Source organism: Miscanthus floridulus, chromosome 7, assembly GCF_019320115.1.
Source record: "Miscanthus floridulus cultivar M001 chromosome 7, ASM1932011v1, whole genome shotgun sequence".
NCBI lineage: Eukaryota > Viridiplantae > Streptophyta > Magnoliopsida > Poales > Poaceae > Miscanthus > Miscanthus floridulus.
In genome coordinates, this window is record NC_089586.1 from 17,744,369 (window position 1) to 17,768,477 (window position 24,109).

The following is a 24,109-nucleotide window of genomic DNA, read 5'->3' on the forward strand; positions in this document are numbered from 1 at the left end:
TATGGGTATTCTGACGGTACCAAATTTTTATGGCGGGGATGGGTCTGGGGTGGCCATACCCGATGGGGATTTACCCATTGCCACCCTTACCGATGCACCACAACGGGAAACCCAAGATTTGCCGAGTGCCCAGGAGTGTCAAAAATCGAGCACTCGGCAAACATACATTTTGCTGAGTGCCACACTCGGCAACATACGACACTTGGCAAACAAGCTTTTGCTGAATGCCCGGCTCTCGGCAAAATACAGGCACTCGGCAAACCTTAATTTGTCGAGTGTCAGACCCTCGGCAAACTAGAGCACTCGGCAAATATTGTTAGAGGCATAACGGCACCCAACGCCGTCAACTTTGCCGAGTGCCAGGCGTTAGGCACTCGGCAAATAAATAAGTTTGCCGAGTGCCAGGGATTGGCACTCGGCAAACTATTTATTTATTTTTTTGATTTTGGCCACCAATTTTTTTGGTAGCCCTACAACAGTACCGGGAACCACATATTCAAATTTGGCACATTTTCACTGATTTTTCTATATTTCATTCGTTTATTCCATTTTGTTGATTTTTTCAGAAAATACGAGTTTGAACTATAGGTGCATCGAATATTGGATTTGAATGATTCAAAAAATGACATTCATGTTTATGAGTGTAAGTTTAGGCCAAATCCAGGAACTGACCCGAAATTTCTATCAACTTGCTCACGGGGCAACGCCACCAAATTGCGTGCGAGTTGTTTTTTAATTCCATAAAATGCAAACAAAATGGAAAAAACATGAAACTTGTGGAGATGTCGTGTTATCGTATGCGTAGGCTGTGGTAAAAATTTGAGAAAGTTTCGAGCACGTTGTCACGTACCATACTTACAAACTAGAAGCATGGTACGTGACAACGTGCTCGAAACTTTCTCAAATTTTTACCACAGCCTACGCATAGGATAACACGGCATCTCCACAAGTTTCATGTTTTTTCCATTTCATTTGCATTTTATGGAATTAAAAAACAACTCGCACGCAATTTGGTGGCGTTGCCCCGTGAGCAAGTTGATAGAAATTTCGGGTCAGTTCCTGGATTTGGCCTAAACTTACACTCACAAACATGAATGTCATTTTTTGAATCATTCAAATCCAATATTCGATGCACCTGCAGTTCAAACTCGTATTTTCTGAAAAAATCAACAAAATAGAATAAACTAATGAAATATAGAAAAAATCAGTGAAAATGTGCCAAATTTGAATATGTGGTTCCTGATATTGTTGTAGGGCTACCAAAAAAATTGGTGGCCAAAATCAAAAAATAAATAAATAGTTTGTCGAGTGCCAATCCCTGGCACTCGGTAAACTTAATTATTTGCCGAGTGCCTAACGCCTGGCACTCGGCAAAGATTTTGAAATAAAAAATGGAAATCTTCTTTGCCGAGTGCCATAGATCTTGGCACTCGGCAAAGCTATCGTGGGTTAAAAAAAATACATCGGCCTTATCTCCCTCCACAGACACACTCACACAAACATTCTCGCACAGCGCCGCCGCCACCGCCGAATCTCGCCGCCGCCGCCACTGTCGACATTGGCCCGCACGCGCCGTCGGATCCATGCTCCCTGCCGGCCGCTGCTCCATCGCGCGCGCGCAGCCGGCCCGCCGTCGCCCTACGCAGCTGCCCATGCCGCCGCCGTGGGCCCGCGCCGCCAGATCCGCGCTCCCTGTAGGCCGCTGCTCCATCGCGCGCCGGCAGCCGGCCCGCCGTCGCCCCATGTAGCCGCCCTGTGCCGCCGACCCACGCCGTCGCTGGGCCGCGCCATAGAAGCAAGAGGAGGAAGGAAGAGGAGGGAGAAGAGAGAAGGGGAGAAGGAAGGAAGGGGAGAAGGGAGAGAAGGGAGAAGGAAGAGGAGGGAGGAAGAGAGAAGGGGAGAAGGAAGAAAGGGAAGAAGGGAAGAGAAGGGGAGGAGAAGGAGGAGCACGACCAGGAAGAGAAGGGAAGGAAGGGAGAAGGGAGAAGGGAGAAGGAAGAGGGAAGAGGAGAAGGAGAGAGGAGGAGAAGGAGAAGGGGGAGAAGGAGAGGAGGAAGAGAGGAGGAGGCGGACACGCCGAGCACGACCCGCCCGCCCGAGGAGGAGTGCCCGTCCGCCTGCCCTCGCCGACGACCGCGCACGCTAGGTATGCCCTTCTCTCACCTTTTTTCTCCCTTGTTGTTATGTTGTGATGTGCAAGGTGACCGTGTAGGTGGCGGTGGAGGTGGAGGAGGAGATAGGTGGCGGTGGCGGTGGCGGTGGTGGAGGTGGTTGTGGATGTTTGTATGGTTGCCGGCCATCGTGCCGTTGATTTTTGTAGGTTTTGGGAACCTCACTGTGCAGGGGAGGTTCTGCTGATTTTTTTTTTGAAAATGACAGACTTTTGTTCCTTGTTTTGCAGAGAAGAGCCGATCCGGAATAGCCCCGCGCCGAGCCGGTCTACTTGCACAGTGTCGGCTCACCACAGCTTCGACTCGTCACCGCCCCGCTAGCCTGACTGCACCGCCACCCTAGGTATAACTCCCGTACCCGTATCATGCATGGTCGTAGATAACGTCACCCAGTTAGGCGTCTCTCGTCCGAAAGAGATACGATTGGAAGTATTTCATACTTCCAACCGTATCTGTTTTGGATTGTCCACGTTTTTTGGATAGCCCGCGGATGCGTAGATGGGTTAGTTTTCATGTTCTGCTCCGGTCTGAGGCCGAGTTTCGGCAGCACCTCCCCGTTGTTCTCCGGATACACACTCTCCCTGCTAGGACGTGTATCGGGAGAACAGCGGGGAGGTGCTGCCGAAATTCCGTCTTGGATAGGAGTAGAGCATGGAGACTAACCTCATCTACACATCCGCGGGTGGGATTAGGACCTATCCGTCACCTATTAGATAGTAGGAACGCCGTGTAGATGCAAGATGCAATTGCTGGTTTTATTACTCACTTATATATATATATATATATATATATATATATATATATATATATATATATATATATATATATATATATATATATATATATATGTCAGAGGATGGATAACCGTGACTGGATGTACACGGGCCACGCAGAGATGACCCCAGAATGTGTGTGTGTGTGTGTGTGTGTGTGTGTGTGTGTGTGTGTGTGTGTGTGTGTGTGTGTGTGTGTGTGTGTGTGTATGTCAGAGGATGGATAACTGTGACTGGATGTACACGGGCCACGCAAAGATGACCCCAGAATGGATGTGCAATACCTCTGCTTTCTTAGACCATGCATTTGGCCCGGCTGCTCAAGGGGCGAGTCGGATGCCGTGTCCCTATAGCAAATGTGACAACAGGAAAATAAAAAATAGGAAGAAGGTGGGGGAAGATCTTTGCAAGATTGGATTCACGCCAAAACTATACCCGCTGGATCTTCCATGGTGAAGCGGATCGTATGAGAGAGGAGGTGGTGAGACAACGCCTCGAGGATTTTGATGGTGATGCTGGGGTACCAGACATGATGGATGACTTTCATGAGGCACAATTTGGTGAAGGAATGGAGGAGAAAATAGAGGAAACTGCAAAGGCGTTCTACGACATGATGTCTTCGGCACAGCAGCCCCTTCACGAAAAGACCGAGGTTTCGCGACTGGATGCCGTTGGACGCCTAATGGGGTTCAAGTCGCAGTATAGCCTGAGTCGAGACGCCTTCGATGCTATGTTGGCAGTTGTTGGGACCCTACTTCCGGAGGGTCATGTTCTGACAAAGAACATGTATGAGTCATAGAAACTTCTTCGTACACTGAAGATGCCGTATCAGCAGATCCATGCTTGTCCGAATGGTTGCATCCTATTTAGGAAACAACACAAGAAAGCAACGCACTGTCCAAAGTGCAAATCCTCTAGGTTTCTGGAGGTAGACTCTAGTGATGGCCAGAAGAAGCAGCTTGATATCCCCGTGAAGGTCCTACGGTACCTTCCTTTCATATCGAGGATCCAACAGCTATTCATGATAGAGGAGTCCACCAAACAGATGACATGGCACAAAAATGGCAAAAGATACAATTCTGAGAAGATGGTACATCCATCCGATGGTGATGCATGGGTCCACTTTGATGGTAAACATCCCGGTAAAGTTCAGGAGGCTCGAAATGTACGTGTAGCGCTGGCAACAGATGGGTTCAATCCGTATGGAATGATGGCGGCCCCGTACACTTGTTGGCCCATGTTCGTGATCCCCCTAAATCTTCCCCCGGCGTCATGTTTCAACCCAAGAACGTATTCCTGTCGCTCATAATTCCCGGACACCCGAGGAATAATATGGGAGTGTTCATGGAGCCTCTGTTTGACGAATTGATCGATGCTTGGGAAAACGGGGTACTGACATACGACCGAGCTACAAAGAGGAGCTTCAAAATGCATGTCTGGTACCAGTACTCCCTGCATGACTTCCTAGCGTATGGCATATTCTACGGGTGGTGTGTTCATGGGAAGTTCCCATGCCCAGTATGCAAGGAAGCTATGAGGTTCAATTGGTTGAAGAAGGGTGGCAAGTTCTCTTCGTTCGACCAACATCATTGATTCCTCCCTTCTAACCATCCATTCAGACGAGACATCAAGAACTTCACGAAAGGTGTTTGAGTCATTGACCCTGCACCTCAGATGATGACCGGCGCCGAGGTCCGTGCTCAGATAGAGGCTCTCAAAATTGATGAAAACAAAGGTGGTTTTATTGGATATGGTCAGGATCACATGTGGACTCATATATCGGGCTTGACTAGGCTCCCCTATTTCAATGACCTCCTTCTTCCACACAACATTGATGTAATGCACACTGAAAAGAATGTCGCCGAGGCACTTTGGGCAACACTCATGGACATTCCTGATAAGACAAAGGACAACGTTAAGGCTAGACTGGACCTAGCGACGTTGTGCGATAGACCAAAGCTAGTGATGAAGCCTCCTGCGCCCGGCAAGAAATGGAAAAGGCCTAATGCCGATTTCGTCTTCAAAAAGGACGAAAGGATGGAGGTATTGTGGTGGATCCAGACGTTAATGTTCCCTGATGGGTATGCGGCGAATCTGAGGAGGGGAGTGAACTTGTCTACTATGCGAGTCTTAGGGATGAAGAGTCATGACTACCACATATGGATTGAGAGGCTTCTTCCTACCATGACCCGGGGATATGTCCCCGAGAATGTCTGGCACGTGCTGGCAGAGTTGAGCTATTTCTTTCGCCAGCTTTGTGCCAAGGAGTTATCTCGAGCTGTGGTTGTTGACTTAGAGAAAGTGGCACCTGTGTTGCTCTACAAGTTGGAGAAGATCTTTCCACCTGGCTTCTTCCTGCCGATGCAGCATTTGATTTTGCACCTACCATACGAGGCACGAATGGGGGGTCCCGTGTAGGCCCGTTGGTGCTATCCAATCGAGAGATGTCTAAAGGTTCTTCGCAAAAAGTGTAGAAATAAAGCCAAAATTGAGGCGTCCGTGGCAGCGGCATTCATTATGGAGGAGGTGTCAAACTTCACCACAGCATACTATAAGGACAACCTTCCAAGTGTGCACAATCCACCCCCTCGTTACAACACCGACGAGAGTTCATCGAACCTCAGCCTTTTCAAAGGGCAACTCAAAAGCGCAAGCGCATCGAGCACCAAGACCTTGCAGTATGATGAGTGGCGCACTATCATGCTGTATGTGTTGTTGAACCTTGACGAAGTGAACCCGTATTTGCGGTAAGTTCTCAATGAGCTTGTTACATACGCCGTCACTATCCTCCATCCATCCAACCCCCTTGTCTCTCGTTTTTTCAAGGAATTTCTGGATAAGTACTAGCAAGAGGATTGGGCTCCTTCCCCTCAAGAACAAGATAGCCTTCTCAAAGATGGTGTGCCCGATTTCATTTTCTGGTTTAGTAAGAAGGTACCGTCCAATTTACCTCATTCTATCTTTGACTCACCACTTTGCTCGTACGAGCGAGTAATGTAACGATCTATCCGGCCTCACCTTGCAGGCCAGCACGGATGCGGAAATGAGTGATGAGTTGAGACAGGTTGCCAATGGCTTCGCCTATAAGGTCAAGTCATTTACCGTTTATGATGTGAATGTATATCGCTTTCACACAACAAGACACGAGCAGAGTCGCCCAAACCGAAGAACCACGAATACCAGAGTTTGTACGCCTGGCACCGATGACCGCGACTACTACGGCATAGTCGAAGAAATATACGAGCTTAGATTTGAGGGTCGCAAACCTCTTAATCCAGTCGTATTCAAATGCCATTGGTTCGATCCTGATGTAACGAGAACGACCCCTGAGCTTGGGCAAGTCGAAATTCGACAGGATTCCGTCTATCGAGGCGACGATGTCTATATTGTGGCTCAACAGGCCACGCAAGTTTATTATCTCCCATGGGCGTGCCAAAAAGACCCCAATCTTACAGGCTGGTACCTTGTGCACAAGGTATCGCCGCACAGTAAAGTGCCTGTCCCGAACGATGAGGATTACATCTTTGACCCAAACACATACAATGGAGAGTTCTATCAACCGGAGGGGCTAGAAGGGAGGTTTGAAATAGACATGTCTTTGCTGATGGGCATGGAAGTAGACAATGACATTGATGAGGACGATGGAGATGAGGTGCAAAATGCCAACGACTTACAAATGCTTGAGCGATTACGTTTAGGCGATGACAATGATGACAACGTTGGAGATGAGGCCGATTTTTTCGACAATATTGATAGTGATGCCGATGACAACGAGGGAGATGATGACAACGAGGGAGATGATGATGAGGGAGATTATTTCTAATTCATGTAATACTATATTATTATTATTATTATTAATTTGCAATTATGTTTTGTTCATTTTGCATCTCTTTATAAGGACTTACAAATTCATTTTGCATCTTTGTAATTGCAGGCACTCGACAAAATGCCTGGGGGAAGGCAGAGGCAGATCCACTCACTCTACGTGGAGGACGAGGAGCCGCCGGCGAAGACATCGATGAGGAGGACTAGGACCGGCTGCCCCCACGGCCGTCCGAGGACGAGGCCTATGCCTCGCGTCCCGTCGCCCGATGACCAGGTGGCGGCCTCCGGGTACGAGGGCGACCAGGGGGCGGCCACGGGGGACGAGGACGACCACGCGGCGACAGCAGGGGGTTCCGCTACATCTGGCCATGAGGAGGCGGCGACAGTAGGGGGTTCCGCTATGTCTGGCCATGAGGAGGCGGCGACAATAGGGGGTTCCTCTTCCTCTGGTGGGTCGACCGTCTACTTGCGTGGGCCGTCGACCCTCCCGCGGAGGCCAATCCCAGTTCACCAGCACCCGTTGATTCGACCCGTGGGCGACGGGTACGTAACCATTCATGTTTTCTCTACTTGTTCATATGACATGTCAACAATCAAAATGGGGACTAATAATTCTTCTTAATGACTCATGCAGCAACTGGGAAGTTGTGTCCAGAGCCGGCCAGGTATGCCAGATCAATGGCATCCTGAGCCTTCTAATTTGGGAGCACTACCCTGGCATGGTCACCGTCGTAGGCACCAACGGCAATGTGACTACGCCGCCCTAGATGTGGGACCACTTTGCCCTCACCACGGACAACATCGTAGGCACCAAGGCAGCACGGATTAAGCAGGAGCACTGGGTAAGTCTTCATCGCACTACATTGGTCAATTTATTATATTCATTGGTCGTTCTTAAAATAATGAAATGACACATGATGCATGTATGCAGGACTTCTTCAGGTGCGCCCCGGGGTACGAGGGCCGGGCGGAGCGAGTGCAGGACAAGGTCTACAGGCACCGACTCTCAGGCCTGTACCACGAGACGCGGCTCCAGTGCATCATCAACTACAACAGGAATGTCCTTGGTGAGGTGGTGAGGAAGCAGGAGGCCAGGACCATGACGCTCACCAGGGAGCAGTACCTCCAGGTTAGTACGAAACATTAATACTGATTCCTTCCATGAAGAATAGGTAGGCTTCATTTCATCTTTTGACATGTTATATACTTGATGGTCTACAGATGTGTCCTGATTGGTGCGCCAAGGATCGAGCCTGCTGGGTGGCCATTGTGGACAGGTGGTGCTCGAATGAGTGGATGGAAAAGCACAACATCCGTCGGGACTGCCGCCTGTAGATGGGTGGTGTGCCACACCACCAAGGCAATCGCCACCTCAGCGCGTACGCCCAGACATGGGTAACGCTCTTTATATTTATTTCTTTATTCATTCAAACGCTCAATTCTCATTACTTGTAATCATCTTGGTGTTTTCCTCGCAGTCCCAGTCGCATGGTGGCTAGGAGTGCAACAAGTTCATGGCATACGCCCTAACACACAAGGGCAAGGCGACAGCCCCGGACCTCACCTACAACCTGGAGGACCCACCCGAGGCGTACACCAACATGAGCGTCCACAGCAAGCTCAGCGAGTACTCCTCGGTGGCTCGCAGGCGCCATGGGGAGGACTTCGATCCGGCCTCCCAGCCCCTGGATGCGGACCTCGTGATGAGGCTTGGAGGAGGGAAGCAGCACGGCCGGTACTGGATGGCGGACAGCCAAGTTGACACGGCCTCTACTCCCACCCTCTCCTAGATTCGAGCAACGAGCATGAGCTCCTCCCTCCCTATACGACCTCGGCAGCAGAGTTCACAGCAACAGGTGGCAGAACTCCAGGTTAGTGATGTTTTATTCATCGTTCATTGATTTTACATATATCTTGCCTTTGCATTGTTGAAACATTGCGGGTGAAATATTGAAGGCCCAGGTGCAGAGGCTGGAGGCCACGCAGGCGGCCTCGCAGGCGGAGCAAGAGCTAAGGAGGCCGGCCGAGGAGAAGAGGCCGCAGGACCTTTATGCGTTCATGGCGAACCTTCAGGCCACGATGGGTATAGCCGTGCCACCTTCGCTCCTCGCTCCAGTGCTTCATACTCCTGAACCTAGTCCGGTGAGTATGGTTATTTATTGCTTTAGCTTGTGCGACTCTCCTGCAGAAACTCATGAATTCGCTTTTCCTTTGCGCAGCCACCGTCCGCGGGTTCGAACCTGACTCCTCAAGGGCACCACTCGACGCATCCAAGTGAAGCTGGCCCTTCTCCACAGTCCGGGTGGCCAGTTGGCCCTCCTCCACAGCCCGGGTGCCCAGGTGGCCCTTCTTCATAGCCTGGGTGGCCAGGGTGGTAGTAGGTGCCTTTGATTTGTCTCTTTTCATGTTTCATGGACTTATGTTGCACTTAGACTTGTGTTGGATCAAATACTTGTGACATATATGTATTGTGATGGATGTGGTATATATTGTCATGGATGTGTATGTGATGGAGGCATGTGTGGTATATATTGTGATGCATGTGTGATATATATTGTGAGAATATATGTGAATTGCTTGTCTGTGCAATAATGTGAGAATATATGTGATGGAAAGCAAAAATAAAAAAAAATGAATTTTCTGCAGATTTGCTGAGTGTTGCAACCATAGCACTCGGCAAAACTGGGCACAAAACTGTCTCAGGTCCCAGATTTGTCGAGTGCTATGGTCACGGCACTCGGCGAAATTGGGCACTTTGCCGAGTGCTAGAACCATGGCACTCGGCAAAGATTTTTTGAAAAAAAAATTAAAATTTTTTTGCCGAGTACCGGCCATGTCACCACTCGGCGAAGATTTAAAAAAATAGGAAAACTTTGCCGAGTGCCAGCCACGTCACCACTCGGCAAAGGCGCCGTCAGACGGGCCTTTCCGTTGACGGCGACTTTTCAGTGCCGAGTGTTGACGTGGCACTCGGCAAAGGCTTTGTCGAGTGCCCGATATATTGCACTCGGCAAAGAACCCTTTGCCAACAAAAGCTATGCCGGCGGGTCTTTGCCGAGTGTAACAAGGGTTTGCCGAGTGTTTAGGGCACTCGGCAAAGAACCCGTGTCCAGTAGTGCACACATGCTTGATCGGCCAGGCCACAACATGAGTGGCGCGGCCCCAATGAAGATTATGCAGCTCAAGAAGAGGGCCGAGAGACAATACAAAAGATGTGCGAGTGAGGATCAAGAGACAAAGGACAAAGTGATGACGACTGAAGTGAGGCTATGCCTATAATATTAGACCGTATCCTCCAACGTGGCAGTTAATTGCCCTGTTCGTTTGGCTGATAAGCCATGGCTAAAAATACTGTTGGTTGATTTACTATGAGCGAAAAACATTGTTTGTTGGCTAAAAAAGTACGGCTTATAAGCTAAGCGAACAGAGCGAATATTAGGCTTGCAAAACTTCCGTTGGCGTCATGCCACTCATGTCATGGATTGGCTACCCAAGCCCGAGACCACATGCACATTGCGACATATGCATGGGAGTGTAGCTCGCCTTCTACCATTCTCAACCTTGTAATAGTTGTACACAATAGACACCAATTTAAGTTAATTCAATTTCCCATATGGGCACCTATCATTTATTATGGGCCTTGGGAATAATATTTGATTTAACTGAAATAAGGTTTGGTCAAGCCCAATTAAACCCAACAAATATAACTGGCTCATTATGATTGGCATAGTCACATTGTCATGGTCGTGCAACAAATTGTACATCCTGTTTGTCATGGTCGTGCAACAAATTGTACATCCTGTTGCAACTTACATACATATGTTTGATAGTAATATTAAAGCGGAAGCAATTATTCCATACATCGTCCCTTTGACCAATGACAGGTGGGCCTAAGCTGCTCCACGAGTTGTTCGGCCAGTGGTTTCTACGGCTGATAAGCTAGTTGAAACTGATTTGTTATAAGAGAAAAACATTGTTCTATGACTGATAAGTTCTAGCGAACAGGGCAAGTTCTTCTCAAGACTCCACTCATCATCCCTTCCACCCAATAATAGATGGGCCCCAGGCACTCTGCACCTCTCCCATGGCCAATAAGGGCTCTTCCAACACCTTTAGATTTTATGATCATCAATGGCCTAAATCAATTCAAAGAGACCACAACAAATATAACAGAGTTTCCTATAGTACAAGCCTAGGTTTTTGGACCAAAGATCCATGTGGGGGCATATATGCAAATTATTAGTATTTCCTAACAAGGATGCATAATTTGTGTAAAATATTAGTTTTATTTAGATCATATCATATTCATTAGACTTGACTGTTTGAGCATACTAGGTCGCACGAAAATCGAAAACATTTGCTAGTTAACAAAAACGATAATGTTTGGCCACGGGTGTCCATCCCATCTGGATGCTGCGCGCCTCAGCCTGCCTCACTACTTTCTCCCACCGCGTGCCTCACCCCGCGCCACTCGCTCGCTTGCTCCTCGCTCCTGTCCGTCATGCGCCCCACCTGCGGCGCTCGCTCCCGCCCGTTGCGCGCCCCACCCGCACCGCTCGCTCCTCGCTCCAGCCGTGCGCCGCCTGCTCCCTCTCGTAGCGTGGGCCACGTACCCGGCAGAGCCAAGGGCGGTGTTGGTGGTGGTTGTGCTCGTGCGCCGCCGCTGGTGTTGGTGCTGGTGGTGCTCGTGCGCCGCCGGATCCCACCCAAACGACCGGAATCGATCGGCCCCGCCCTTCCCCTCTCCTATGTTGCAAATATATGTTTCAAGTGTCTCAGATGTTTCACAGGTATGTCGCAAAAGTAGATTGGGATGTTGCACATGTTGCAAGTGTTTCAGAGATATGTTGCAAAAGTTTGTTCAAATATTTCATCTGTTTCAAACGTATGTTGTAAGTGTTTTGTCTAGATGTTGCATATGTTACAATGGCTATGTTGCGAGTGTACGTTTTAAATGTTTCATCTGTTTCAGTCGTATGTTGCAATTATTTCATCTGAGTATCCCAAAAGTAGATCTAGATGTAGGGTGGTCGAGCGAGGAAGAGAGAGCTAGCGCGAGAGCCATGTGGCGTCAGTAGTAAGCTGACGACAGCGCTCCACCGGAGGACACGCAGGCGTCTACGCTAGCGTACCTGGCCCTAGAGTGGGTCCTCATTGCGTTGCACCTGATCAATGGCCTGCTCACCAATGCCATCGCCGTCTCGCGGGAGCCATCACGGTGTGGTGACGCGGGCGCGGCGGGTGGGCTCTCGTATTACGTGGGCATGGCGGACACGCAGGGGATGAGACGGGACGCAGTAGGTACGTCGAACGAGAGTTGGGTCCGGACACGGCCAGACGTCTAGGCGTTAACCTCGCCGAAACAAAAATCATCATGTCATACGTGCTTGCGTACGTATATATGTGTGTACCTTATCTGGAATACACCCTATGGGATTATGGGGGTGTTTGGTTCTTTAGTCGCTTCTAAAATTCATGTCACATCGAATGTTTAGATACTAATAAAGAACATTAAATATAGATTAATTACAAAACCAATTACATAGATGGAGGCTAATTTCTGAGATGAATTCATTAGCGCATGTTTACTATAGCACCACGTTGTCAAATCATGGACTAATTAGGCTTAAAAGATTCATCTCGCAAATTAGTCGCAAGTTATACAATTAGTTTCGTAATTGGTCTATATTTAATACTCTATGCATGTGTCCAAATATTCGATGTGACAAGAATTTTAGTAGTTACCGTAGGAAAAAAAATGCCCCTATATTCATCCATCCATCTACACCAGAACTAGTTCGGACACAACACACAAGTCGTCTTTTATGACTACTATACTACTGCACCTGTTAGCGAGGACTGGACAGTGTAGTCATATCACTGGGGAAAAGACAATGACAGAAGAGTCATCAGAGAAAATTAAATTATATCATCTGAACTAAAAATTAAAAAAATATAGAGTCCAGATAACCCTTTTACAGGTAAACGATCTCTGCTGAAGATTCATGACGGGAGAAAGCGTTCAGGTGATACGCCAGGGAGGCATCAACAGGTGGCTGCTTCTGCTTGTGAGTTGGGACATTGACTGTCACGGCACGTACGGAATCGCGCACGAAAACGGATTTTTCCACGCCTGCGTGCAACTGCAGTCTGCAATGCAATGTGTGCCATGATGCTACGTTTTATTTCCCCGGTCGCCGCTCGCCATGACTAAATGCGCGTGTCAGCATGGTGTGCACCTGCGAAGACTGAACATGTGATCCGGCTGCGGCAGGTTGCCTGGCCTGTCCACGGGAACATGCATGCATGCGACAAAATTGACGATCATGTACGAGAGAGAAGTAACGTGCTTTTTTTTTCAAACAAAGAACGAATCACGTCACGTACGTCCAGGTTCGTTTGTTTCTAGTCTAGTTATATATATATCTCGATCCAAACTAGTAAACGCTATAGTAGTACAGACGGCTAGCTAAAGATTTCCAAACGGGCCGGTTGAAATGGGCTGGCACGAGCCCGGTGCGAAAAAGCCCGGCCCTAGCCCGCCACAGCCGTGCCCGTGCCTGGCCCGGCCCAGTACCGTGCCCGTGCCTGGGCCGAGGAGTCAGCCCGGGCACGGCCCGTTACAACGGGCGGCACGGCTCAGGCACGGAGGGGCGCCGGCGGGGCTGCGGGCCTGCGGTACATAAGCCACCCGCCGCGGCTGCCCCTCAGTCCCGCACCATCCAAACCCTAGCTCATTTCGCCTGCTCTCGTCTCGCTCGTCACTCTCGCCCGCTGTCGTCTCGCTCCTCGCTCTCGCCCGTTCGCCTGATCCTCGCATCGTTCCCCTACTCCGCCGTGTCCATGGCGTTCTCCGGTGGGTAAGGGGTCAGATCCGGTGGGTTCCGTCCTCAATCTCCACCGCGGCCGCCCCCCAGTCCCGCACCATCCAAACCCTAGCTCATTTCGCCTGCTCTCGTCTCCCTCGCGCCGCTCTCGTCTCGCTCGTCGCTCTCGCCCGCTGTCGTCTCGCTCCTCGCTCTCACCCGTTCGCCTAATCCTCGCCTCGTTCCTCTGCTCCGCCGTGTCCATGGCGTTCTCCGGTGGGTAAGGGGTCAGATCCGGTGGGTTCCGTCCTCAATCTCCCTGCTTTCCCTCTCTGCCCTCAATCTCCCTCTTCTCTCTCAGATCTGGTGGTTCCTACCTTCAATCTCCATTTGTTCCCTTGTTCTTCATCCTTGAAAGTCGATTGGGACTCGTTCTTAGCATCCTCGACGCATCTCCGTCTTCTATTCGTCGTTCTCATCGCCGGCCGCCGCCACCTCCGGGGCTCCGGTCTCCGTTGAGGTACCGGGGGGGGGGGGTGCATCCGGTCCATCTCATCGTCGTTTTTGGCGCTCCGGCTCTAGAGGTAAGGGCCCCTACCCTAACCCTAACCCCCTACCCTAACCCTAATCCCCTACCCTAACCATCTTTTTCTATTGTTGATTGATGCAGCCGTCGAGGAACCAGAGACGACAAAGATGGCCCCAGGCGTAGGCGACGCCGATGAAGGGGAATTTGATCACTCCCAGAACGACGAGCTGCGGATGTGCGGGTTAGCCAGGGATGATGAGGAGGACGATGTCCACGAGGACTACGCCGAGCTATTTGGGCGGTCTGCTGCTGATCCCCTTCCCTGTGACCAAGATGCGGTCCCGGTCCACGGGGAAGGGGCCGATCCCGATGCCGACGGTGGCGACAGTGAGGTGGCAGGCTCCAATCGGCCTTCTACCTCTGCTGTCTGGGATGATTTTGAGAAGCACTTCAAGAAGGTGCCAGGTAAGGCGAGACCCGTCAGGTATGCTGCCACTTGTAAACATTGCAAGAAACAATACTCTGCTTATTCTGCTAATGGCACTAGACATCTTACTCGACATCTTAAGGTTTGTGTTAAGCGTCGTGAGAAATGTCGCATGTCTCAAACTCAAATTGGTTTTAATCCTGATGGTTCTGTTCGTCGCTGGGAGTACAATGCTGATGTAGCTCGTGTTGAGCTTGTTCGTATGCTTGCTAGGCTAGATTTACCTTTACTGATTGGTGAAACTGATGCCTTTAAAGATTACATTAAAACTGCTCATAACCCTGCCTTTGCACCTGTCTCTAAGCAAACTACTGCTAGAGATCTGTTTAAGCACTTCAATGGTAAATGTTAATGACTTGTTTGTAAGACAATGTTGTTTCATCTGTTGCTGTTACCTCTGATATTTGGTCTGGAAAGGCCAAAGAAGATTATCTGTTTGTTGTGGCTCATTTCATTAATGCTGATTGACAATTAGAGAAAAGGGTGCTTGGTTTAAGGTTGATTGATGTCTCCCATAATGCTGAAAACATTGCTGAGCATGTTAAAACTGTCCTTGCTGAGTATGGTATACTTAACAAGGTTTTTTCTATGACTTTGGATAATGCATCTGCCAATAAAAATGCAATGGATAAACTGAAACCTATACTTAAAGAGTATTTAGGTGCTGATCTGTTTTTGCATCAACGATGTGCTTGCCATATTATTAACCTGGTTGTTAAGGAAGCATTGGCTGCTGTTAATCCTCTCATTGACAACTTTGGAACTGCAATCTCTTTTTTGAACTCCTCTAATTAAAGAATTGCTACATACAAGAGTTATTGCATTGCTAGCAGTGTTAGACCTAGGAAGTTCTCACTGGACATGGATGTTAGGTGGAACTCCACCTACCTTATGCTGAAAACATTGTTACCTCACAGGAGTACTTTCAGTACTTTCATTGAGGCTAATTACCCTAGACCTGCAGGTAGTCCTTTCCTGTTGACTGATGATCACTGGGATATGGCAACTAAGATGTTGCAATTTTTTGAACTGTTTTATGACTCTACTGTTGCTTTATCTGGTGTGTACTATCCTACTTCTCCACTTATGATTCATCATATTGTTAAGATTATTGTTCACCTGCATAAATATCAACATGATGAACATATGAGATCTGTTGTGAAGTCTATGATTGACAAATATAATAAGTACTGGAAGAACATACCTGATCTTCATTCCATTGCATTCATACTGGATCCAAGAGCTAAGATTAAGGGCTTTACCAAAGTGCTTAGAAAGTTGAATTCTCTTTTTAATGTTGATTACACTAACAAGTTGCTGGACACCAGAGCTCTTCTTTTTAGAATGTACAACAGGTATGATGCAATGTATGGCTCTGTTAGGCTTAAAAGGGATGTTCCTGCATCCCTTTCTGGTAAAAAAAGAACAGCTTGGGCTGACATTTATGATGATGATGAGCTTGACATTGGAGTTGGCTGTTCTTCCCTCCCTCCTAATCTTGATCAGTCTAGGAGTGTTTCTGCCACTTCTTTGCTACAGACAGCTTCTGCTTCTAACTCTAGTGAGCTTGCATCCTACCTGGACTCTGACACAGTGAGCCAGTTAGATGATGATTTTGACCTCATGCAATGGTGGCATGAGCACAAGCTTACTTATCCTGTGCTTTCTATTCTTGCAAAAGATATTTTTACTGTGCCTGTGTCAATCATTTCTTCAGAATCTACCTTTAGCACTACTGGCAGGATCATCGAGGAGCGTCGCCGGAGGCTGAACCCTGAGACTGTGGAGGCACTAACCTGCATCAAGGACTGGGAGAATGCTGAATCAAGACTGCAGCACATGGTGGAGGATAAGGAGCTGGAAGAGGCCTTTGAAGCACTTTATCTTGATGTTGATTAAGTTCCCCATTTATGTAATGGTTCTGTAATAGCTATTAAGACTTGGACATGCTGGAGGCTGGATGTAATGAACTTATGAACAATCTTAGGAGCTGGCTGTACTCTTTTCCTGTTTAGGGTTTCTCACAAGGGTGAGTTTTACCTAAACAAGTTTTTAATGAGGCAGCCATTGCACAACTCCTACTTTAATTAGTTTTAGTTTCAAAACTTGCCTGTTTTCTTTGCTGTTCTTTGATCTTTGCTGTTTTTTGCTGGCATTGTCTGATGTTTTTGATGAGTTAGAAGTTATCTCTGCGAACTTATGATTTGAATGAATGTTTTTGTAATTTCAGTGCCAGGGCCGGCACGGGGCACGCTAGGCTGCCGTGCCGGCACGGCACGCCAGGCACGGTCCAGCAAGTTTAGTGCCGTGCCTGGGCCTGAACTCCGGCACGGTGGCACAGCACGGCACGGCACGCCTCATTAACCGTGTCTGCCGGGCCGTGCCCAGGCGGGCTAGGGCCGTGTAGTGCCGTGCCGACACGTTTGGAAATCTTTACGGCTAGCTAGCTAGAGTGCAGGCCGTACGAGAAAGTCAAAGTCATACCCTAGCTAGCTAGAAGCAATCAGCTAATAATCACGTAAGCAGAGAAGACCTGATCCGTCCACGGAAACAAATGCTCCAGTCATGCCGTCGTAGATCGAGGATTGGCCGATCCACGCAGTGACGGAGAGCGTGAAGCCGATCAAAGGGCCAGGGCAGCTAATATAAGCTAATTAAGCTCTGACAGTCTGCTGAGTCTACATCCAGCGGTAATAATGCTCGCTTAACTAGTGCATGTTAGATATAGCAGCTGACAAAGTGACAAGCACAGATGGAGATTTGCATTGGCCAGCGCGTGGAGAAGGGGAGAGAAAGAGACGCCCAGCTTCGCCTTCACTATACCTTCCGTACCCTCCGCTAGTGGTCCGAGCTGAGGGACCGTGGGAGATCTAGAAAAAATGAGTAAGGAGGGACTTCTCCCATTATTTTCCATCTCTAGCTCTTCCTTTCAAGTTTCTTTGGATACCAACAATTTGTAGAGGGGTTTGTGAGGGGCTTCATGCTTTGAGTAGCATAGTAATTTGTTTCTCACTCATTGCAAAAGCTCTAGCTAAATTAGAAGTACTACATAGCTAAATTCAAATTTTAAAATTTCAAAACAAATGCATAGTAGTTTGTTTTTCATACATTGAAAAGGCACCAAGAAAAAGTTAGTGTACTACCACAAGTATTTTGAAGAAAAAAATAAAGAATTAGATACAGCTAGAACAAGTATGGAAAGAGCAATAGTTTAGAATTCATTCATTATATATTACAACTGGATTTTGCCATGGTAATAATAAAGTTCAAGGAAGTCACATGGAATGTCTTTAGAGGATTATATGCATGTACAAGAGCTATCTAAAGTTCAAGAAGCTCGCGAGTAAACTGACGTGGCCACAATATACGACCGGTAGTAGTACGGTATAGTAGCATGACACACGGGTAGGTGGCATGATATCAACAACTCGTTGGAGTCAGTCCTTCAGATATTGCGCTAGAAAAGGAATGGAGGAAGAGGTGACTGCTAGGTAGGCAGTGGTAGTGCATGCTGGAAAGCTAGTCAAGGTTGTTCGACAAAACACATTATAGCTAAGGTAGTTATTTCAGTGACTTTATCTGATTTCAATACTTCTGTTACGAGATATCCTTCCGTACAGTGGTAAGGTTTTCCTCGGAAACCCTAGGCCAATATGACTATGAGACGAACAAGTGCTATTGATATACCTATAAAAAAAAGTATCGTGATGTCTAGTCCTAGAACTACCCTACCCCTAAGCTGCTCCCATACTACTAGAAATCATGGTTCCACATTTATTTTCGGAAGGCTTGAGGCGCCGATGGATGTTGGCTTGACTATGGGGTCAGTCAATTGTTTCTTGAGATAGCAATGGCTCTAGCATACATAAGAAGCATTGTGATGAATTTGATGATATTTTAAGGGGAGGGGGGGAAGGCAACTATAGATCCACAAGAGATTGCACAAGGTGATAAAAAAATTAAATTTACAAAAGGGTCAATGAAGTAAACAATTTGTCATAAATTTGAACAATAATTTAAGTGAGGAATGAGGTCACCAACAGGAAACCTAATGCTACCATGATTCAACCACAATAGAAATTGCACGATCATGGGATAGAACTTCAACCCCCTATCTTGAGCTCTAGGCCCTGGTGAACTCTAGAAAGCTCTCCTCTTAGTAAGCCTAGACCTGCTCACTCTTTGGTTTCACCTCCTTGTCAACTACCCAAGGTGAGAAGAGAGACCCCCAGGTGCTATGATCAACCTCTGAACCACCTCAATTGAACTCTAACCATATGAAGCACATCTTTAAACTCTCTAGATACTCATTAGTCCTCACCACTAACTCTAGAATAAGCTTCCTAAGCAAAGGTGAACTCAAAGGTAAGACCGGTCAACCGACTTCAACAATGAGTTTGGGGCGAGCAAGAAATTGGTTTGAGAAGCCTAGGCTTACCAAGTGTCTCTTGCAAATGGAGACATAGCCTAGAGGTCATCTCCCCTAATTATGGGGTCAAACTAGAGCTCAAGGCAATTTATCGGATTGTTCTATATTTAGCTTTGGACTATCCGACAATCCCAATCAGCCTAGTTGTCTAGCCAGCACGACAGAGTCCATGAGGACCCATTGGATTGTTCGACAATTATTATCATATTGTCCAATCAGGCAGAAATTATGCAAAATACAAATGGTGTGTTGTCCATTTTTCATCTCTTCTGGCCCCACATGTCAGCTCTAAATCCCCTCTAGTCACTAGAATTAGCCCCTCCCTCTCACTCATCTCCCACTCTCCTCTCTCCCTCTCTCTAGAACAAAGAACAACAAAGGGAGCAAGAAACGAAATAAGAGAAAGGAGAAGAGATTAGAGGTGAAGATAACTATCACCTTTAGCACCAAGTAAACATTCTACAAAAGTTGTCCCTTGCATCTCACCGCACAACTCGATCTTAATTCATATGCAAAGTTTGATCTCACCTGGTGGCACTAGATAACCATAATAGCAATGATTTTCCCCTCTTTATATTGTGGCTATATATCCTATTAATCTGGCCATCTTATTCTTTACTAATCACCATATGGCTAGTGAAAACAAAGTTCTATGCATCTTCAACTTGCTTTCATCATTTTCTTTCCATCACCCATCATCTCTTCTCTTGTTGAGTCTTTCATACTCATGGTCCTTGCCACTTCTTCCATGGCTCCATGTAGCCAAATCCTAGCGTGTGGACTAAACATCACCTTTCATCTCACAAATGAAATCATTGGTCCACATGTGTTTTCATTCAATTACCAAAACTCAAATGAGTCTTTCAGGGGAACTAATATTTTTTTGGTCTAGAAATGGTCGCACAAATGGTCACTACTCATCCTCCTCTCCCTATAAGGCCTTCTTGAGCAATCAGTCATCTTGAGAGAAAAGATCTTTTAGAAGATCAAGGCACCTAGCAAATACTATTTCTTCATCTGGTTGGATTTGATTGGTCGTAGTTGGACATCTAACAGAGTTTGTCAACATGATATGCGTCAAGATGGCATCTGCATCCTTTGTCCGCAAGAACTTGAAATGATTGGCCATTTGCTAGTTGGCTATGTTTATATAGCAAGGAAAATTGATTCCAGGTGCTTTGAAGAGTGGGGCTGTAACCTCTAATGCAGGCACCCACACACCTGCTAGACCCGAAATCCGTAGGGCCCCGACCTAAAACTGCCCCACAACCATCCTAATTCTCATCCCTAGTCATAAGATATATACTGCGACACAAGAGCCACACCATAGTTTAAACTATGGTAACTAAATTCATATTCAAAATAAGTAGCTGATAAGTTTATCACAATCAGATATAAGGTTTAAAAAGAAAAGTATATAGCTCTTGACACATTTTATATCTGCTTCAGTCATACTTTATTGGAGTTATCTAACGCGAAGGAGGAACAAATAGAGATAGGATCCTAGCCTTGTTCCGTTTGAAGTTCCTATGAAAGGTTCCAAAATAAAGAATGCTAAAAGCAAGGATTTAGAGTCTTATTAGTCCATCAATCTATAGAAAGGTAGGGAGGCATACCTATCGGGGAAAGAGCGAACGAAGAATGAAGAAGCAATGATACACAGTATCAATTATCTCAATTGTGTTAGAATAGCTAATGGAAATGGAGAATCTCTTGGTTCAAAAAAATTGTGTTAGAAAATGACAAGAGAGATGGAAAGAAGAAAAATGGAAAGAGATGGGAAGAAGAAGAGACCAGCCCCCTTTCAATCCTGTTCTGCATCCGTCACTGGGTGTCGATGCATAGACCAGTATGTTTAGTCAGTTAATATTAATAATCATGGAAACAAATCATCATGCCAGACGTAGTTACGTGATCGAAGGAATGCTTGCGTCTGTGTACGTCCCGTACCAATACTATACCATATATGATGTATCTGCTGGCACGTTCGCTGTGGCCGGCCGTTCCAACGGAAACTGGCGGTAGCGCACGGACGCTGACCTGGTGTGTGCTGTGCGACAGTTTCCGCATGTGTGAGGTCAGGCGCGGAGCGTTTCGTCTCATCGCATCAGCGGCTCCGTGGACAACGACGACGACGAGCTGGCGTCAGTTGCACGGCGTGCATGCATCCACTTCATACGTACGTATCGGGAATCGGGATACATATGCATGAGATCGGGGCAAACGACCGAGAGGCATGCATGTAATAAAGCTGTATATACTTGTTGCATTCTACATGACGTGCACGTAATATAGTATGTCCATATATATGTACGTACGTATGATGTATATATGTGTGAGTGCGATCGACATGAACATGATGATGGCACGATGCTGCATACAACCATACAGGATAGCTCCATGCCACAAATGTATTCGTCGTGGGGTTAGAGCACCCGCAGTGGCAGACCTCGTCACCTCGATGCCTGAAAATTTTTATTCCCATGTCATAAAAGTTGGCATCGTTTTTGTATGCTGCAGTTTTCAAGCTTGCTACAGAACTCTCCATGCCTGACGTACATGCAAGCACAATGAGATGAAACATTTTTTAACAACCAAGCACCGATGACTGAAGAAGCATGGATGCCAGCATTTTTTATCCAAGCACCACACACTGCAGCATGAAAAACGATGCTTGGACCTTCTTTCCTTTCCGAGCATCGACTTTTCTCACGCTACGGGTGCTCTTAGTTAGGGGAGAAAGGACCAATAAAATGGGTAGAAATCTAAAAATAAATTTTTTGTAACGAAGGAAAACGTAGTTGGTCAAAATTAGGAAAACTTTATTGAAAATGATTTTAAAAATAATTTATTTGGTAACAGAGGAAGAACTATATATATGTGCGCTACTCCACGTATACTCACACACCCTCCTCTCCCTACTATATATTCCATGTACATGTGTGAACAATATATGTGTGCCGGCACAGGCGGCAGGTCATCACGGGGAGACCGATTGTGTATTCTCCCTCTATACTACTGCTAGCTGCTACGCAGGTACGTACGTGTCGTGAACCGCGATCCACGTGGTCAGCAGGCAGGGCATGCTGTGTGACACGTACGATACGAGTACTCTGCATGCATGACGGGTTGGTCAAGCAGGCTGCTGCAAGAAACCCCCCTCCATCCCCGTCGTCGTCGTCGTCGTCCCTGATGACGATCGTACGTCGTGGAATGGAACTAGTAGCTTGGAAGATCCGATTCCGATCGAGCAAGCGCACCCGGTCGCCGGCAGCTCCCTACCTACCGTACCGTGTACCCATGCAGCTCGCTTTGCAGTCATGCTTGCTTGCATGGTCTACGTACGTACTACTACGCGACACAAAAGATGCACTACACCCGTACGCCGCTGGAGCTGCTGCTCATCGACCTGACCTCTTGCATGCATTATTGGTCATCTCATCTATCAACAAGACGACAAGTCAATCGCCCGATCATTGCGTCCATCGCTTGCGTGCGTCTCAAGTGTCAGCCAGTAATCACTTGACCTATATCTTGTGCCTTTAATTATATATAATATATATATTCCATATGTCCCCAATTAACTGTTGTCGTTGATTTCCATACTAAAAACTTAACTCGATTCATAGAAAATATTTACAACATTTGTATCTCCGAATAACGGTGGTTAGAGCTTGAGTCCCAAGGGACTTAGTCTTGTGGCTTTATTAGCCACATCGACGAGGAGGGGAAAAAACTCTTTCGTCTATCCTACATCCAAAGCACAGGTTTATGGTCATCTCATCTCACGGAGCTGCGGTGCCGCTGTGTAAGGGTGGGACAGGGGTTCGATGGTTTTTTCGATTTACGTGAGAAGATCTTCTTCGTACGGTGGAATATCGGGTGCTATCTAGCCACCGCGGATCGAGTTTTTTTAAAAAAAAAACTAGATTCAAATATCTATCCACTGATATTAATTATGCACTATTAGTATTAATATTTTATATATATATTTAGTCAAAGTTATTTCTCGAAAAGCGAAAATGACATATATGTAGGAAAGAAGAGGGAGTAGCTCGTTCGCATGTTTGTCCTCAAGAGTCGGTCCACACTGCTGCTTTTGACCGTCCACGCGTGAAACAGTAGTAACTATTTATTATATAATGTATGTGGAGCACTGATATGGTCATCACACATCACTAAGACAGGTTTTTGTTTGTTAGTGATTTTGGTAGTCAAGGTACTAAATAGCATATAGCGGGTTTGTACCGGGTTGGTGCAAGGTAGCGGATCGCGGATAGCTATGGCAGCCTACTGACTCAAATAGCGGCTGCTAAGTTCTAACTTGTTAAATCCAATCCGCTATGCAGTAATGGTAGGAGACCGCTACCGCTATTGCGGACGCTACAACCGCTATATATTTAGTACCTTGTAGGTAGTGCAGAAAATTAATAGCAGAATTAGTATATCCTGAAGTTCTGAAAATATTTTTGGAGATGAGTACTAGTAATCTAGCAGCATGTTCGTTTGGCTGTGGCTTATCGTAAACGATCGTAAATTTCCAGACGAAACAGTATTTTTCTCTCACACAAACCAGCTAGCAGTACTTCTTCACGAACCAGCAACGATACGAACCAGCCAACCGAACAGGATGTAGCTCGACATACAAAACTTTAAATGTTCATTCAAAATATGTAAAAAAGGAAACTAATAGGGAACGCTCTTTGTGTGTGTGGTGTGTGTGGAGGTTGGAGGAAGTACTATTATACCTCTAATATATCGGTACGCTAACATTGTCTTTTATTTGATAGATATAGTAATACTCAAAACACATATATTGCCTTAAAACTAGAGTTTTCAAAACAAGTTCTAGCAATGTTAACAGTTTGTTGTTTCAATTTTATATAGGTGAAAAAAATCAACTGGGACAAACCTTAGATGGACCAGGCAATATTTCCGCTCCGGGCGCTCCCTTGGTTTCTTTTTTATACATCTAAGAGATTAGCTAAATTTAGTGATTTACCTATTCTCTAAATAAAAACCTTTCAAAATAATTGAACTACTCCAACAGCCTCGGTAAAAAATTGTTATTCAACCTCTAAGATGGGCC

At 46.8% G+C, this 24,109-nt stretch overlaps 1 protein-coding gene across 1 annotated transcript; it reads left to right on the plus strand.

Moving 5' to 3' along the window:
- Positions 1-14,271: 14,271 nt before the first annotated feature.
- On the plus strand, positions 14,272-16,490 carry LOC136465153 (zinc finger BED domain-containing protein RICESLEEPER 2-like). Its single transcript, XM_066464006.1, has 3 exons — positions 14,272-14,932; positions 15,067-15,244; positions 15,389-16,490. The coding sequence occupies exons 1-3, from the start codon at positions 14,272-14,274 to the stop codon at positions 16,488-16,490; spliced, it is 1,941 nt and encodes a 646-aa protein (XP_066320103.1).
- Positions 16,491-24,109: the final 7,619 nt, after the last annotated feature.